Raw genomic sequence first — 19,617 nt, 5'->3', positions numbered from 1 at the left:
CAGCACTACAGGCAGGCTCTACAATATGCTGTCCCATTGTTTCTTATCTTAGTATCACGACTACTTAGAAAGGAAAGCTTTCCCTCTAATCCATTTTGGCATCTCTGTAGAGAATCCCAATATTGGTCTTCTTACCCCTTTACCTCATGAGTTGCAAATCCATTTCGAAGAAATGTTTTAAAGTGATGATTGGGTAACAGTTACGGTACCATTATAATTTGCATTTTAAAATAAAATTTATGTTTGTTCTCCCTCATTTTAAATATTTTACTTTGGGACTACAGTGTTTAATTTTATCATGTATTTCATATATTCAAAACACTATAGAATAATATGAACAGGAATAAATTTTATTTCAAATTTAGAGAGATAGATCATCTTTTTTTTGATGGGAGGGTGGGGGGTGGGGTTAGGTTTATTTATTTACTTTTAGAGGAGGTACTGGGGATTGAATCCGGGACCTCATGCATGCTAAGCATGCACTCTACCACTTGAGCTATACCCTCTCCCTATAGAATAGTAGGTAGGTATTGATATATAGATACCACATCCCTAATATTGTGCTGTTTTTAAGTACAGAAGACTTAAATAAGCTTTTACTTAACAAATCTCAGTGTAGGTTGTACATACTAAACAAGCATTTAACATTATTTGTCGATCAGAAAAGCTAGTTATTCATCCCCTCTGGATGAAAACTAGTATTTTAGAAACAAATGCATTCCAGTTCCAGCAAAATTCTCCTCTGTTGTACTAGAACGCTTTTTGTGTCGCGCTTTCCAGGTATCAGGCAAAATCTAATCAAAGATTTAAAACTATTTTTAGCTAACCTAATAACTATATAGAAAGTTGGGATCTTAACCCACTTTTAAATTTGATTAAAAAATTTTTTTAGACCTCATGAGGAGAGAAGGTAATAAGAGAATTCTTCTCATCTTAAGGTATTGATTTTGCGGAGAATTGAAGGGCTACCTAATTTTTTTTTGGATTTAAAAATTCACTCTGTGATTTCATCCTTATCAAAGTGAATTCTGCTTTTTTCTCTGATGAGATTCTCTATTGCTGCAATATCCCTACACAGCCTGGGTGTGCTTTTATTCAGTTTCTTGGAGAATTTGCTGATTAAGGCATGCTTTTTTGGAAAGGGTAAGAAGGTTAGTTTTAAAAAATAATTCATAGATCTTTGTTAAACTTCATTCATATGTAGCTCTTTAGGCTGAGCTCCAAGGGTAAAACACCCTGGCAGTAGGATAAAAGCTTCTGTGAAGAAAATAAATGCAACAAAATCAACACTCTCCTTAGGATTAATACTTAGACTATATTTGTACAATAAACATTATAAGATTATTTTTCAATAGGAAAAGAAAAGAATTGTATTTTTTTATGGCTGATCACCATAGGCTTATGGCTGATCACTCAAGGTTACTTTTGTCCAAAACCTAATTATCTTTAAATAATCTGCCAGCCCATATTGAAAGTAAGGGCTACAATAGGCTGGAATTATGAAATAGTGAACTTACTCTAGTAACTGAGTTTTCTGATCTTGAAAGATGTCCATAAAATCTTTTAGTCAAAGCTCTAAGTTGGGGTGATACTACCTTACTCTATTAAAGTTTAGTACCATAAGATTTAATATTTGCAAGGTGCTTGCAATGTATGTCACAAACTTATTAACATCAGCAGGATTGACATAGCTATTAATCTTGGTTTCTAATTTTCCCAGAGGGAAAGCAAAATGGAACATGTTTGTCCTGGAGTTCCAGCAGCTCTCTACTAGAAATACTAGTAGATTAAACCACATTGATCAAAGCTTAGTTTGTATCATCATATTTGGCAGAAACATTTATTTTTTCCTTTTCCTTTGGAGATTGAAAAGACTATGCCATCCTGAATTTTATTGAATCATGTAAACCATCATGGCCATTGAAGTGTCAAGTTGTGATACATTCCCCCTTTGGTGACAAGCGTATAAGATCTTATTACAGTTTTAAAGAAGAGAATACTAAGCATAGCATAGTTTGTATAAAAAGATGAACATTTTACCTTCTGGAGGATAAAGATGTTGAGCAAGATTCACCTTTCTTTGACTTTTATCAGTCGCAGAACTATTTGAAAAGGAAAATAAAGCTACAATTGCAAACTTTGAAAGGAGTGGGGAGTTTAAAGAACAATAAATAATTCAACTTTAATGCATCTTAAAATGGTAGAGAAGAGTAGCTTTATAACTGTTTTTTGGAATGATACACCACAAGGTGGATAGAAAGTATCTCACTTAACAGATTGCTTTGTTAGTATTATGAAAGTTTTATGCAGGGGAATTTTTTTCATAATCTTGTTAAGAATTTTAGCAATTCATAAATTTAAAAGTTCTATAAGTTAACTCAGAGAAAGGTTTTTTCCTCTTTTATTGAGAACTATTTTCTCTTTCACAGGTATTCCTGCAACACATGGTAAACCCACAAGTTATTCAATAAGAGTAGATAATACAGTTCCCCTTGTAACTCAGGCCCCAGCTGTGCAGCCACTACAGATCCGACCAGGAGTCCTTTCTCAGGTTGGGAATAATTCATTATTTTTGCGTATGTGCTGTCCTCTGTATACTCAAGTATAGATACTAATCCATTTGTAATATATCAGCCTGTGCTGTTGGAAACAGTGAAAATGACCTGGGTGGGAATTTCATCCTCGTAAATTATTGAATTTAACTTTTATAATTATTAGATGATTGTTACTTTAATATATTTTTATTTTAAGATGTAATACTGATGAATTACCTGTAACTTACTAGTGTTTCTTTTGTTTTTTGTTTTGGTTTTGGTGCAGCAGACATGGTCAGGTAGAACACAGCAGATGCTGGTACCTGCCTGGCAACAGGTAACACCCATGGCTCCTGCTACTGCTACCTTAACTGCTGAGGGTGTGGCTGGTTCACACAGGCTGGGAGACTGGGGGTAAGTTAAAAACAAAAATACTTCTTTGTGAACAGTTTGCAAAATAGATCTTGGTAAAGTAGGGATTCAATTTTTCTAAATTTTCTCCCTAGGAAAATGATTTCACACAGCAGTCATTATAGCTCAATGATGCCACAACCTCTTTTAACCAATCAGATCACTTTATCGGCGCCTCAGCCAATTAGTGTGGGCATCGCACATGTTGTCTGGCCCCAGCCTGCCACTACCAAGAAAAATAAACTGTGCCAGAACAGGTTGGTATTGATATTTTAACTTTCCTCTGCATTTTGAGAATCATTAAAATAAATTTTGCATGTACACCAGAGGGTCACTCTGTTGTATTCAAAATGACCTCTTTGATAGCTTTGTTACAAACACTAAGCCAGCTCCCTTCTCAATTTCTCAGAGGTATTTTGGTAAAACTAATGGAATGGGAGCCAGGAAGAGAGGAAATAAATGCTTTCAGTTGGTAAGATTGTCTTTATTGCCCTTTTGATTCATTATCTACCTATAATTTTAGATACTCAAGATATCACATTTACCAAAAAATGACCATTTGATTGTATGTAAATGCAATCTGCACGGATATTTCTGAGATATTTTATATATCACAAACTCATGATCTGTATGTTAGTATGTTATATACATAATCTTGAACAAGTGGACGTTTGCATTGTTCATTATATCAAGATACCTTAGAAAAATGTCATGTATATATTTTAATTATGGAAATGACTCATTATTCCTCTGATTGCAGGAGTAATTCATTGCAGAATACCAATATCCCACAATCAGCATTTATTTCTCCAAAGATAGAAAATGGAAAAGATGTCGAGGAAGTAAGTTGTATAGAAACACAGGACAATCATAACTCAGAAGGGGAGGCAAGAAATTGTGAAACTTCTATCAGGCAGGACTCTGATTCATCAGTTTCAGATAAACAGCGGCAAACCATCATCATTGCTGACTCCCCAAGTCCTGCGGTGAGTGTGATCACCATTAGCAGTGACACTGATGAGGAAGAGACGTCGCAGAGACATTCGCTCAGAGAGTAAGTGCCAAAGGTGGTCTCCTGCAATTTTGCTGCATTCTTAAATAAGGACGATGGCGCCCTCTGGTGTGGTGGGGAAAATCTGATTTATTCCCTGTCTGTCAGTGTCCTTCACAGCAAACTTCCTGAATAGTGTTTAGCATGATCATTATAGCGTTTTCCCAGTATTTATGAGCTTTAGATTTTTGTCTGTAGGTCACTCTTAACTGTTACATATCCTTAAATAATGGGGGAGTATGTTCTCATTTTTGACTCATTTTCCTCTTCCCTCTTGTACTAGATGCAAAGGTAATCTAGATTGTGAAGCTTGCCAGAGCACTTTAAATATCGATCGGATGTGTTCATTAAGTAGTCCTGATAGTACTCTGAGCACCAGCTCCTCAGGGCAGTCCAGCCCATCCCCTTGCAAGAGACCAAACAGGTAAAGGAATCTCAGTAGCGGTATATTATAAATGTTAAGTCTACTAAGAAGCCTATGATTTCTTTTGTTGTGTAAATTAGTAAATAACCTGCCAGTTTACCACAGTGACTTCTCTCTTGAGTATGATTTTTGAACTAGATCAGCTTTTTATAAACTCAGGTTTTAAGTAGTATAGAACAGATCTAAATGAAAAATTGAGGTTCTGTAAATGATTTTTAAAGAATCATTTGTTTTTGAAAGGGTGAAAAAGCCACACTCTCAACTTCAACTCCACTGACTACTATTGTAACTTAAATTTGGAATAAGACTTACACTCTAGCAAAATAAAAAGAAATGTTTTGCATAATAAAGTAATGACCCACTGTCACTAGAGTGTTTGCTGATTTTTTTCTCTCAGTAGTGATTGATCTTGCATGGTTTAATCCGTATTTCCCTCCCACTTTCCTTTTGGCCAGGGACATGTGTTGCCACTAAAGTAGTGCGCTTCTCCTAACCTGCATGGTACACTAATGCATTCAGAGATGACCTGTAAAAATGTCAGTGAAATACATTTGATTTCAGCTTTTAGAAATTCTTTTTCTAGTGGAAACAAAATTTGAAAAGATTTTCGGTCTTAATTTTATTCATTTATCTTCTCTTTTTTCCTCAGTCAAGGAATATGGTATTAAATACTTATAACCAAAGCTCTGTGGAAGATATAAAGAAGTTTTTACACTTCTTTGTCTTATAAATTGTTTGTAATGTGATTTATTTTATTTTAACTATTTTGGGGGGGATATAAGATGTGTATGTATAAATGTGTAAGATACAAAAATAAAAATATATAACTGAAATATACATATAGAAAGAAATGCTTCAAATAGTTAAGTATGAACTAAGCGATTAAAGCAGAATAAATATTGTAAAAAAATCCCAAGGAGAGAGAGGGTTAGGGCCCAAGGGTGAAGACGAGAAGAGAAACGAGGAGTGTGACTAGACCTTCAGAGAGGTGGGAAAGACCCTTCAGATAACTGGTTGGTTAAAAGGATCCAAATTACCACTAAAGGCACATATATAACATTGGAATTTAATCTGAAATATCTGAGTTACATGCTTACATGTTTATGCATTTCATTTAAATTATCCAGCACAATATTTCCTTTGTAGTGTCTTGGTAAAATATTCTATAATTTATAAAATGGGATTTTATGAACTGCTACTATGGATCAAGTGGGAAGGGAAAGGAGGGATAATTAAGTGCCAAGAGGGTGGTATTCATAAACAGACAGAATTAGGGTTAGCAGTCTGAAGAGAGAATTAATGTGAGAATCTAGGAAATCTGTGAAAAATATACTTGGACAAGGAAGAAGTTATAATGAAATATGAAATAACTGAGTAAGGGTCTCATCAATTTGCTGGAGTCTGCAAGTTACTTAACTTTTGGTTTAATGTTGAAAACCATTACTTATAAAAAATGCTGTCTTGCAGTATGTCAGATGAAGAACAGGAAAGTGGTTGCGATACAGTGGATGGCTCTCCAACATCAGATTCTTCGGGGCATGACAGTCCATTTGCAGAGAGCAGTTTTGTGGAGGATACTCATCAAAATGCAGAACTGGTGACCTCTGCTGACGCAGAAACCAAACCAGCTGTTTGTACTGTTGTGGTGCCACCAATGGGACTAGAAAATGGATTAAATGCCGATGAGCATATGGCAAACACAGGTAAACTGAGTCTTCCTTGTTCCCCTGATTGTCCCTTTAAAAGTCTTAATTTAGGAACATCAGAGCCAAAAGTCATCTGAATTTCCAGCTTGACCCTGCCAAATCTGTTGTACGAAAGAATTATCTTCTAACATTATCCAGTCCTTGGAAACCATAAGATCTCTTTTCCTTTTATTTAATTTTAAGGGTCTCAATCACTATTGTGTAAACTATCTAAAGATCTTTCTAATTTTTAATGAGAAGGAAAAAGCAGCTACTCTTAATATTTTGTTGTTGCCAGATTCTATATGCCAGCCATTAATAAAAGGACGATCTGCTCCTGGAAGATTAAACCAGCCTTCCACAGTGGGTAATCGTCAGCAAAAATTGACATCAGCATTCCAGCAGCAGCATTTGAATTTCAGTCAGGTATGTTTGTGAATTTATGAGTCTTTGAGATTCAAATTCAGCAGTTTTCCAACTGGGGGAAAATAGATTTCCAAACTGTATACAATCTTGATAAATTTTTCCCTTTTCATTATCCCAAGTGACTTAAGAGTGATTGGCCTAATAACAAGATACTTATCAGATTATCTATAGAACTTGCATTCTTCAGAAAGATTAGGTTCTTAGGTTTCCTTAACTAATCATTTTAGTGTATTTGTTGTCTTAGATTCTTTAAATCAGAATGTACACAAATGGCTACATTTCTTATGTGTTCGTCATGGTGATGATGAGAGATGCCTTATTGAGTACTTTTCATCTGGTCGGCACTGTGTTTGGCAGTTGTGTTTCATTTTCAGGAAAGAAAAGATCATAGGTATTGGAGTCTGACCTACGTTCAAATCCTGACTTTGCTAAATATTTCGTATTTTATGTTGGCCAGGTCTCTTCAACAAATTTGGACCACAATTAGTAGGAATAATAGCTATATTGGGGGATTTTTTTGGAATTAAATAATGCCATGTATGTAAAGTGTTAGTCTTACATAGAGTAGGTGCTCCGCAAATGGTAGCTGTCAGTAGTTGTGGGAATGTAGACATTCCTAGCAGCAGTAGTGGCGATGTTACTATTATAATAGTATGCAGTAATACATGTTAAAATGTATAAAATCAATTGATCTTTTTCTCTTCTCTATACCAGGTATAAGCTAAAATCTGAGAGATCCTCTATCAGTCACAGAGTATCTTGTAATTCCCATTTTTTTCTTTCTTTTTAACTTATGTATCCAGTCTTTTTGTTTGTTTTGTTTTTGGGTAGGTTCAGCACTTCGGATCTGGACATCAGGAGTGGAACGGAAACTTTGGACATCGAAGACAGCAAGCTTATCTCCCTACTGGTGTTACCAGTAATCCATTCACTCTTTCCCATGGAAGTCCTAATCACACAGCTGTACATGCCCATCTGGCTGGAAGTACGCACCTCGGAGGACAGCCTGCTCTGCTCCCGTACCCATCATCAGCTACGCTCAGTAGTGCTGCACCAGTGGCCCACCTCTTAGCCTCTCCATGTACCTCAAGACCTGTGTTACAGCATCCAACTTATAATATCTCCCACCCCAGTGGCATAGTTCACCAAGTTCCAGTGGGCATAAATCCCCGTCTGTTACCATCCCCAACCATTCATCAGACTCAGTACAAACCGATCTTCCCACCACATTCTTACATTGCAGCATCACCTGCATATACTGGATTTCCATTGAGTCCAACTAAACTCAGCCAGTATCCATATATGTGAAAACTCAAAAGAGTATATATTGAGGAAGCTCAACGATATAAACATTTGATTAAAAATAAAAACATGGTATTTAATAAATATTAGCCATGGCACAAGAAAATTATTTTTGAATCATGTAGACTTGGGTGCAATTTAAACAACTTTGAGCTTTAAAAAAAAACTCACTTTTAATGTGTTTTGCACATTTGGTATAACTTGTCTTTGGTCATGTTATCTTCTTATGTAGTAACTCTAGACAGGTGACTTATGGGAGCAGAAGTCCAATTTTGCTCCTGCTATTTTTTATAAAATTGCCTTCTAACTAGTGCAAGACACGTCCATATTTGGGAAGCCATTCTGTGTACAGACTTAGAGCAACAGATGCACATGTGTCAGAATTACAGCATCAAGTGAATTGTGTTATCTGTGTCTTAGTGTATAAATGTTGGGTCACTTGCCTAAGAAATTGAGATATTGTTCTTTACATTTGCATGTGTCTTTGCATGGGCAAAATGTTGCCTAGACTTTGCTCTTAAATGTTGTTCTAATAATCTCAGCTGCATTGTAAACCGTTCCCACACATAGTGCCTTAAATATTTGAGGTTGTTAATGTTATTACCTATATATAAATGTTGAGGACTGCAGCACTTATAAATTCAGACCTATTCTTTAGTTTCCTTTGATAGGGTAATGTTCATTTTTGGTTTTGTGTGGTATGATTTCAGGTCGTAGCTGTTTTTTCCTTACTAAGAGGGCAGCATGTTTGCTATAGCTGAATTCTGCTGTCTGATTTTTCAGAATGATCTAGCTTCAAGAAAAGCAAGCAGGTAGTAGTGCTTAGGAAAAATTGATTCAGTATCTAATGGATAGTTGATAACTGTCACAACACAGCATTTTATATACTGTTAGGTGAAACTGCAATACAATCTAAGTTTATTTTGGGAGTGTTTGCTGTATAATTGGGTTTAATAAAATGTTTAGAGGTGCAGTAGGCATGACTTTGAGTAGATAATGAAAGAAAATGCAAAATGCTCATTGATTCATGATGTGGTTTCATCTTAGCTTGGGCAAACCATGCAGTATTTAATAAATAGTAGCAGAATATTTACTATTGAAGCTTGAAAAGATGTGAGTTCTTTGTGTGCAATTTTTCATTTATGCATGTGAGAGGGTTTTTTTTTTTTAAGTATTTTTACATTGTAGTACTTGTTTTGCTTGTTGGTGGTGTTTGCTTATTTAATACATTCCGTCAGGGACAGAAATTACATGCTTTTTTTCCCCCCTAGAAGTGTGTCTTGGGTTTTTCCCTCTTTTTTTTTTTTTTTTTTTTCCTGGGTGGTGGTTATGTTTAAATGAAGTTGCTTTTACAGCACCAAAGACTTAATCATCCATTTCCTATATAAAAGGTAGCTACTTTTTGCATAGACCTCAAGTATATTGTAGTATAGAGGTGGAATTTAAAGGAAGGTATTAAACAGGCTGTGTTTTAGCTTATGGGCAAGTAATAAATTGTATCATTTATCTTGAATGTATCATAGATAAGCTGCTATATAACGATTGCCACTTCAGATAGCTGTGAAATTAGGTGATTAACTAGCTGTTATTTAGCCTTCTAATTTCTGTATAAGTCTAATTACATGAAATAGAAGTTGGGGTTTTGATTTTTTACTTTGCTTTCCTGTTTGGAGTGTCATTGTAACTACTGTATTGTAAATGATGGAAAGTAATTGCATATGTTATTTTGGGGTGTGTTATTTGCATCAGTATTTTATCTCTATTAATGTTTGTGCTCATCACTGCATATAAAAAAAACTTGGATGTATCAATGTAACTTAATTTTTTATTTTCATACTGGCATTGTAGACACTTGAGAAAGCTGTATCTTGCAGGCTTGACTTAACTTTTTTTCCTTAAAAATCTGGAATAATAATCTTAAAGCATTTACTGGAATAAACAGTACAAAGCATTTGAGTGCAAAACTCTCCAAATGTTTTGGATTTATAGCATTTCTTTGATAAATGAATTGCATATCACTAGTACAGCTCTCATAGCATTGATAATAAGCTAATAATGGACAGACTTTCCTTTACTTCATTAATACAAGCAGTGTTTTATTTAATTATCATCAATGAAATAAATGTGCCTGAAATTGATTTTAAAAATTACAGTATTAGATCATAAAATAAAAACCAGCAGTACATTTTTAGTCACACTGAAAATGAAGGACTTAATTTTCCCCACAAGTTTCAGTGTTTTTAGTAATCAATTCTATGCATTTTATATAAATAGAAATATATATAACACATAAAAAGGAGTAGCCTAAGATTAATTTAAAATATTATTTACAGATGGCAAATTTATGGAGTCACTATTTAAGTAAACTTGCTGCCCTCCACAGCCTTCTAATTTTATTTCTATCATCCAGCAGATTACTGATACCTACTCACTCGTAGGAAAAGAATCAGTGCTGGCAGCAGCAGAAGTTTCAGAAACACCAAGTGCAAAGGATTGATTGATGTTTGCACCAAGTACAAAACTGGAGCAGTTTTCTTTTTGTTCAGGGCCATGTTTACTACCCTGAAACGTCATATTTTCTGTATTTCAGTTCTAAGACTGAGATGTCTTGTTAAATTGACAGTGAATGGTAAACTTCAGTGTTTTCATAATATAATAAGTACTGTTTGAGAAAGGTGTGCTCGAGTTAAGTACATTGCTTTTAACTGATTCTAATCATGGGCTTTTTATGTGTTTAAAAAGAAAAGTTCAAGATCCTGCTAAAGTCTAAATTTAGCATATTGACAAAAGAATCTGTATTTATATACCCTCTTTAAAACCATTTTTACCAGTTTTCTTTGGTTTTACTGCTTTCTTAAATAAAACACTGCATGACTTCCAAGTTGCATATTTGCATTACTACTTTAATTTGCAAATTAGTTTTAATCAAATACCCTGATTTTCATTTCTTTTCCTTCAGGGTGTTTAAATATGTTACTGTAGTAGCAAAACTCTTTCATTTAAAAAATTTCTACTACTAATTTTAAAGTCTTGGTTTGTGTTAAGTAAAAGTTAAATCATACACTGCAAGGTGTAGGAAGATTTGTTTTAATGAACCCAATGATATAGATTTGATTACTAAGTTTGAACTGTTAACTGTTTTACAATTTTAGACTTGTGGCTTTCTTTCTTTGGTTTGTTTGTTTTTGCTTTTACTTCTATGCTACACTAGTTTGCCATGTAGCAGTTGCACTGTGCAATATTACAATAAGGACTGGGAAAATTTTTATGGATGTAATGTCTATTACGGTTTGCGATAGTATTTCTCTCTAGTTCTCAGTGATTTAAATGTGACCAAGCCTTCTGTACTTTGTCACAAAAAGCGGGTTTTCCAGGTGACTATTTTGGTGAGTGTCAAAATAAGAATTTATGGTGTATTATTGTCGATTCACTTTGAATTAAAATATATATATTGCAGCAAACAGCTTGTTGACTTTTTTTCCAACTCAGTACTACTTACAGGGTAGGGAAGGAAAAGGTTAGTGGCATTGAGGTGCCTAACTTTCAATCATCTCATTTAATTCTCAGAGCCACCTATGAGATAGGCATTATTATCTTCACTGAAGATCAATGAAGTAGGCACGAAATGCCTAGGTAAGTTGTCCAGAGTCCCAGTGCTTCTGGGCGGTGAATCTGAGCTGTGAGCCAGGCCGTCTAACCATAACTAATCTACTCTCCAGCAGTTCTTTTATACTGAATTAGTAGGGAATCTACAGGTATTTTTAAGATATAAAAATGTGAGACTTCAAAAGAATGTGGTTGTAGTAGGCCAATTTAGGTTATGTCTTCAACTACCACCTTAGACTTCAAGGATCTAATTTTTTTTTTTGGAGGGGAGGCAGTTAGGTTTACTTACTTATTTTTAGAGGAGATACTGGGGATTGAACCCCGGACCTCATGCATGCTAATAAGCTCAAGGATCTAATTTTAGAGGAACATCAGTAGGAAGGTTTTTTTTTAGGGAGCATCACTCCAGAACACACCAGTGAGAATACAAATTCTCAATCTCTCAGGAAACTTTCACTGGAAGTATATAACATATGTGCACTTTGGTGTCTGGCTTGTTTTCATTCAACATTTTTTGTAAGATACATCCATGTTGTGGGTAGTTTTTTGTTTTGTTTTTTGTTTTTTGTTATTTGGTGGGGGGGAGGTGATGAGGTTTATTTATTTTATTTTTAATGGAGGTCCTGGGGATTGAACCCAGGACCTTGTGCATGCTAAGTATGCGCTCTACCACTGAGCTATACCCTCCCTCACATGTTGTGTGTCGTGGTTCATTTATCCCCGTTACTGTAGTGTTCCTCTGTGTGCATATATAATAATTTATCTGTTTTGTTGATAGACAATTGAGTTGTTTCTGCCTTTTCGCTATTAGGAATAGTGCTACCGTGAACATTTTTGTTCATATCTTTTGGTGAACACACATATGTTTCCTTTGGGTATGTATATAGGTATGGAATTGCTGGGTCATAAGGTAAATGTTTCTCATTATTAAATACTGCATATGTGATTTGCAGTTTCTAATAATGAACCACCAATGTTGGAATGAACCACTATTCCAAAGTGGTTACATTTACACTCAACAGCCCTGTATGAGAGTTTTCGATACTTTACATCCTCACACGTTGTATTTTTTGTTTCTTTTGATTTACTCATTCTTATGGGTGTAGGTTGTTCAACATTATGTGAACATTTCAGCCCCAAACACTGATCCTACATAAAGGTAAAATCCAGATTTTGCCATTTTTTTTAAGGTAAATTGTCTTCTTGGGAATACTAGGATGTATTCAGCTGTTTAAATGGAACTAGAGAATATAAAATATTTTTTCCAGAAGAAATTTTTAAAAATCTTTAAGCAACACACATAAGCCATTTAGCCAGTACCAAACACAGTGCCTGTCATATAGTAGGTATGTTGTGAGTCATTTAGTAATATCTATGAAGCACCTACCATGTTCTAAGCACTATATGCTGGACACATATCAGTGGACAAAAACAAGGATTCTTTTGCTTTTATGGAACTTTCCTTTTTGTGGGAGGGAAAGATTTAAAGTAAATAAATTCAGGTAGGGTAAGTGGAATGAAGAAAATGGAGTATTCTGGTGAAGTGCCTGGAGAGGGGCTGTCAATGAATGGCTCAGTGAGATGTGACACTTGAGTTGTGACAAGAAGAATGCTGGTCATCCATGCAGGGAAAGTATGGCAGGCGAGTGAGCTTTTAATATGGGCAAAACAGGAAAGTGGTCTGTGAGGCCAGAGGATAGGTGTGTGAGTGGGGAGAAGGAGCTGGTAGGTAGAACCAGAGGGGAGTACAGGCCTCTTGCCAAAGAAAGGAGGCTAGATTTAACTGCATGTATTCATGGAAGCCAAACACCGTGACCTGGCTATCATGGAGAATGGTTGGCAAGGCCAGAGGAGCAGCTGGCAGACCAGAGAGGAGGTTGTCGAAGTAGTCCAGGAGAGATGATGGATACTGGTTCTTTGTCGAGATGTTTGTATTACGAATATTTTCTCCCAGTTTGTGGTTTTCCTTTGATTTTCTTTATAGGGTGTTTGGAAGAACTAAAGTTTTGAATTTTGATTAAGTCCTATTTACTTACTTTATTTTATGCTTGGTGCTTTTTGTGTCCTAAGAAACTTCTGCCAGTCTCAAAGCTGCAAGGACTCTTGTTTTTCTGCTAGGAGTTTTAGGTTGTAGCTTTTATTAGCTCTATGGTCCATTTCATGTTAATTTTTGTGTCAACTTTTTGTTTTAATGGCATTATTTTATCTTATTGAGAACATACTTTTCCCAAAGTGGAAGTATGGTTATTTGAAATGGAAAAATAAGATGTTAATGTTTAGTATTTTTCATATCATAAAAATAATACCTGATTACATTGTACTTGGGAAATGCAGAAAGACAGAATTTTTAAAACTCAAAAATGAAAGTGTTCAGGCTGTTAAAATAATGTAAGCAATTTTAGATCCTGATGTTTTCTACTTCAGTTTATAATGTAAGCATTTTGCATGTTTTACAAGCTGGCGAATCATTCTGAATGCCAAAAATGTGAAATTTAGAGGTGATCAGCTTTATTCTACAGTAATTCAGTAACTATGAAAAATCCAAAGAATTAACTTTTTCTTATCACACTGAAATTTTATACTTTGTGTAAGCCAATATTTTACTAGAAAAAAATATAAACTGAAAAAATTAGTACAATGAACACATATATAACCTTCACCTAGACTCCAGGTGTTAGCATTTGGCACATTGACTTTCTCTATATGTAATTTTTAAGTTGAACCGTTTTGTGGATGATCATGACACTTGGCCCCTAAATACTTAAGCAAGCATTCATGTGTTTGTAAGAATAATGTTCTTCAACTAATCACAAAGCCATGTAACACCTAGCAAAATTAACAATTTTATAACATCCAATTTCCCGTCTATCTTCAAATTTCCCCACAGCTTTCAAGAATGTCTTTTATAGCCACTCCCCATCCCCCCCTGTAGGAGCCGATCAAAATTCACCCATTGTATTTGGTTATAACATGACTCTGACTATTTTTAATTCAGAACAATCTTTTATCTTTTTTTTTAAAATGACACTTATGAAGATTTCAGGCTAGAACAGCCTCCTTTCTGAGTATTTTCTGTGAAATGCAAGTTGGGTCTAGTGGCTTGATGAGAGTCAATGTTCACTCAGTGGCATTATTGTAGGAGTAGTGCTTTATTGCTTCATAATGTCAGGTTGTTCATTATCAGCAATGCCAATAGGATAAAGGTCAGTAGCAAGCCTCTCCATTGTCGTCAGTAGGGTTGGCACTGTGGCAATATCAGTAATATTTTTCTTAGTGGCTTTAGCGTCCATCAACGACTGTTGTCTGAATCAGCTATTACACTGGGGGTCGCAGAATAGTGATTTTTAATTCTGTCATTCCTTCTACTTCTTTACCTGGCATCATTCTTCTGTAAAGAAAGGGCTTTTTCCCTGTGCTTCCCACCAGTTTCTCTCACTGTCTCTCTCTCTCACTGTTACAGATTTGGATTCATGGATTTTGCTTTATTCAGTAAGTTAAAATTACTAGTTACCTTCAAGACTCTCGAATCCTTTGACATTACCACACTAGTCTCTGAGTGTGTCCTTGTTTTCTGGCCCAGTGAGGTGTCTTAGGCTCACCCTGTATTTTTCCTGCCTTGGATCTGGAATTGGCCATTTCTCCAAAGAGCCCAGGTCTCAAAAGACCCAGCTGAATAATATTTATGATACAGAGGTAATACCTCTGTCTTTTGAAGTACTGTCCAATTACAGTGTCATGGGTGTTGCTGGCCAAGATTAGTCTCTCTTTTAATTAGGCTTTACTCCTGTATCCCCATTACTCAAGCTCCTATCTGACTCCTACTTCTGCAGAGATGTTTGCCCAACAACTACTGCCCACCTTCTTTAACCATCTTGTGACTCTCAGCCTCACACGCTGGTTGCAGGTGACCCAGGAGAAGGATGAGTGACTGTGTCAGAGGGCGCGCACGGGAGGAGTCATCTAATAAATGCCATGTTTACTGCTGTGTCCCGTTGTTTAGAACTTCTACCCAATGAATGTGGAATAAATGTGGACCCTAGGATTTGAGGACACCATGGAGTCCTCAGTCACAGAAGTAGCTGCGTTACGTCCATGACAACGGGTAATGTGAAGCAGGCAGTGAGGTGGGAACAGGACTGTGCTGCTGCGTGACCGGGGTCCCCAGACTCTTCCTCTCACAGCTTTCATCACATTCTTGTAATTGTCTGCTTTGCCCACTAACCAAAACTCTGAATGCAAAGGCCATTTTTATCTTGTATGCATCATCTCTTTGGCACTGTGTTCCTGGCTACAGCAGACACTAAAACATTAGTTAAATAAAGGAATATTGAAATCAACAAAAACTGTTGAATAGGATTTAGGAGGCCCAATGTTATTACCTGTTTCGCTGCTAATTAGGTGGTTTGGTTTTGAGCAAATTTGGGCCTCACTGGTAAATTGAGAGAAGTTGGGGTGGCAAATTCAAAAGCAGCAAGGGCTGCGTAGGCAACTTAAGTAAGTGAAGCAGACTGAGTGGGGACGTGGCCAAGTGGGGCGTCACGTCCAAAGGGGGCAGGAGCCTCAGGTGGGGTGGCACAAACCCAGTGTCTACCAACTTCTAGGTTTTTTAAGAAAACAGAAATGTGAATGTCATTGAAATACTGGCAGCTAATTAAAATTAATTCTTTTCTGGTTTTAAATATGGTGTAGGCCAAACCCAGGTCGTCTGCAGGCCTGAGTTGGTTTGTGGGTAGCCAGTTTGCTGGAATAGTTACTCTTCTGAGTTTCCTTTCAGTTTTGATGGTTAATTCCGTTATTACTCTATTGTAGTGTGGCCAGCAGGGGGAGAAAGAGTTCTCTAATAATTTTCCTTTCCGGTTTGATCCTATAACATTAAAACAGAGACGGGGCGGTGTAGGCCATGTCCCATGAACACTGATAATATAATGTGAGAAGTTTCTTACTTTTGTGAGTAGATATAGAAAAAGTCAGAAAGGATTCCAAACCTCAGTGAATGCTTAAATTACTACCATAGACTGGTTGGTTTAGCATGGAGTCAAAGGGAGATATATATCTATTCACCCATCTCTTCCTCTGCTGCCATGTAGACCTGCCACGTAGTCAAAAATGTGTGGATCATTCGTCTCCAGCAAAGGAAATCAAACTTAGGGGATCTGGCAACCGGAAAGGGAGGGAAATTTGTACAGGAAAAAACTAGGAGTCACTCAGCACATAGACTGTACCAGGGCCTTTTATATACATGATCTTCCTCACAATAACGCTTTCCTGTGCCAGAATCCCTTTATTTTTTATTTTTGCAGAAGAAGGAAAAGGCTGAGGGAGGCTCAGTAATGTGCTCATAAAACAACCCAGACAGAAACAATCTGAAAGGCAAGTCCTGTTTGACTCTAAAGGCTGTGGACGGTCCAACTCGCTACGGTGTCTAAACCCAGTGCTGGTAAATACTTAACTGCTGGCTGGGGTGGGAGGCAGGGGGTGAGGGTTGTATGCCTACGTACGTATATAAATTTGTTATAAATTTCAGTGGTATAAAGAATGTGTAGCACACAGTTGATAATTGATAATAAAATATATAATACTTTTTAATGTAAGTTTCAAACAGCCAATTGATTCTCACAGAAGGTTTTCATTGAGTTTTGCCAAACTATTATTTGGTTATAATTTAGTCACAACTTGACAAAAATCAAGCTATGAATAAATGTTTTATTACTCTCTGATTTAGCGAAGAATTGTTTATGTTATTGAACAAGGTTCAGTTCTGACCTGAATGTTCATTGTTATTTTCTTTTACACTTAAGAACAAAATGACACCACAAAGATGTACCTTGGAACTTCACTTGTTCATCAATGACATGGGTGAATTCTTTGTTCAGTCTGATGATCGTTTCCAAATACTGGAAGAATATGTTTTTCCCTCAATTTTTTGGTGCTATTTACAATGTACAGCTACACACATGATAGACTTTTAACTGCATTAACATTTTCTTCATCACTTAAGTCTAGAAAATCAGCAAAACAATAAACTAAACTCTGATTTGTAGTTTTTGTCAATGTCCATGGTATAAATACTCCCTCCAGAGCATTTCAAGCTGTCTATGTGATGTCACTGAACATAAAGTTGGGAAGAGATGTGCACCATTGTATGGTTTTTCCATTCAATGGATACAACAGACCTAAATAACTTCAAGAGCACAGAGAATAGGAAAATGCAGTAAAATAATTAGAAAGTGGTAAGTTTTGAAAACAAGTCTTCTCCCTTTGGATAGTAGTGTGGGACCATAAAAATGATCACACAGGCTGAAACCATGCAAAGTGATCTCAATAATCAAAGAGAAAACAGTAGCTGTTCCCTGACCTTGAATATTTTTTGTTAAAGTGTTACAAACTCTCTTGCTGTTGGTTATAAATGTACATAGGGAAAGGAAAAAGCAGTAAGGCTAACATTTCTAATAGTCCCCTAAGACATTAAAAACACTGAGAATTAAAGTTTTAAAGTTTTATTTCTTTGCTAAAAAACTTACCAAGAGTTTGAATGGTGCTGCATCCTTCTCATTGTGTAAGTTACAATGCGTATTTTGTATGTCTTGTCGGATTATCGTACTCTTTTCTACTTTTAGATCACCTTCCAACATTTTATCCTTTGTGCTTTGAATGTCGTGAAATACCTCTGAAAATTCCTCTAAGGTGAATTCTTTTGCTGGCCTCACTTCCTCTCTGGGACATCTTCATCCTTTTTGTCACAACCACCTTGCTAGTGTATGTCAATGAGTTTGCCTTCACTAAGTTCCTCTGTCTGTGTGTGTACAGCCTCTCAAACAGCAGCGTGTCAGCACCCCCCTAATCAGACATGTCTCTGTGACTCTGTTTACATGTGACTTAAACTTGACGTCCAGCATTATCCATTTTCGTTTCTCTGCTGCACTTGCACCTTTGTTGGCCCATTCCTCCTTTCCATTATCCATTTTTGTAAAATGTTACATGGGTTAATCACAGGAAGACAAGAAGATAACACACCTACACGGTCTGCTGTCTGCATGAACTGATGAACAGATGAGCAGTGATCAGTTACTAATAGTCTTTGAAAGAAGTGATGTCTGTGATTGTTCACTGTATAAAGTGCATTTATTATTATTTAAAAAATTATTTTAAATTGATTTTAAAATTTTTTACCTTTTATTTTTTATTTTTTTGTTGGGGGGAAGTTTATTTATTTATTTTTTACTTGAACCCAGGACCTCATGCATGCTAGGCATGCACTCTACCACTGAACTGTACCCTCCTCTCCTTGTTTATTATTTACCTAATGACTTATGGACTCAAGAGTCAACACAAAATTTGTACTTTATGCAATTACTCAGTAAATATACTGTGGTAACTAAAATTTGAACCATGTTGTTTATGGACTGGTGTTATTTAAACTAAACTGGTGGTAACTGAAAATTGTGTCTGTTGGAACCATGTAGAGTGAGGGCAGCTTGTATTTACTACCTTTGTTTTAATGCCATTTAACTGTAGCTTTATGTAATTCAGTTTTTAATAATTATGTTTAGCAACTGGTTCACGAAATAGCTGAAAATGTCACAATTAACAGTGGTACAAACCAGATGCAACACATCACTACACAGCCCCATAAAGCATGTAGTACTTCTGCTTTCCTCATTTTTTGTGAACAGTAGCGGGGCTGTGCCTTGTTCAAGTTCACAGGCAGAATGACAAATCCAAGGCTGGTATTCTTTAAACTCTCCTGATAACTTGTATTCAAATAATCTCAAGGGTTATTATAAGCCTCCGACGTCATTCTGTGTCTTGGTATCCATAAAGAAGATATACTAGAAATTTTCTTTTATTAATTTTATTAATAACAGAGACTCTACTAGTCAGCTTTCGCTAGGTTATACCCCAGTATATATACCCCAGTAACAAATGACCCCCAAATCTCAGTAGCTAAAAGCCACACAGCCTTATCTCTTGTGCTTGTTATGTGTTGGTCCCAGATTGGTGGCAGCTCCGCTCCTGGCCACAGGCTATGTACAGTCTGTGGATTTTCTTCATTTGTGTATCTGGACTAAAGGAGTAATAAATACTGGACATGCTCTCCTCATGGAAGAGGGAAAGATGTAGAGTTGGACCTTGCAGTAGTTCCTAAACTGGTTCTTAAAGCTTAGGAATGGAACAGTC

General features: G+C 36.2%; 1 protein-coding gene across 6 annotated transcripts in view; it reads left to right on the top strand.

The window, feature by feature from the left end:
* HIPK3 (homeodomain interacting protein kinase 3) overlaps positions 1-11,294 on the top strand; it is an 80,580-nt gene extending 69,286 nt beyond the window's left edge. For 3 of the 6 annotated variants that reach the window (XM_074372190.1, XM_074372191.1, XM_074372192.1), the window contains exons 9-17: positions 2,430-2,551; positions 2,821-2,948; positions 3,041-3,202; positions 3,355-3,417; positions 3,706-3,999; positions 4,280-4,420; positions 5,888-6,123; positions 6,404-6,531; positions 7,363-11,294. In XM_074372190.1, coding sequence (XP_074228291.1) covers positions 2,430-2,551; positions 2,821-2,948; positions 3,041-3,202; positions 3,355-3,417; positions 3,706-3,999; positions 4,280-4,420; positions 5,888-6,123; positions 6,404-6,531; positions 7,363-7,839 — 1,751 coding nt within the window. In that variant the 3' untranslated portion in view covers positions 7,840-11,294. The remainder of the gene's footprint in view (positions 1-2,429; positions 2,552-2,820; positions 2,949-3,040; positions 3,203-3,354; positions 3,418-3,705; positions 4,000-4,279; positions 4,421-5,887; positions 6,124-6,403; positions 6,532-7,362) is intronic. The other 3 variants (XM_074372193.1, XM_074372195.1, XM_074372194.1) reach the window with 3 other exon arrangements.
* The last annotated feature ends 8,323 nt before the right edge of the window (positions 11,295-19,617 follow it).

This window comes from Camelus bactrianus, chromosome 10, assembly GCF_048773025.1.
Source record: "Camelus bactrianus isolate YW-2024 breed Bactrian camel chromosome 10, ASM4877302v1, whole genome shotgun sequence".
Classification (NCBI taxonomy): domain Eukaryota; kingdom Metazoa; phylum Chordata; class Mammalia; order Artiodactyla; family Camelidae; genus Camelus; species Camelus bactrianus.
This window is presented reverse-complemented; position numbering and strand designations above follow the sequence as displayed.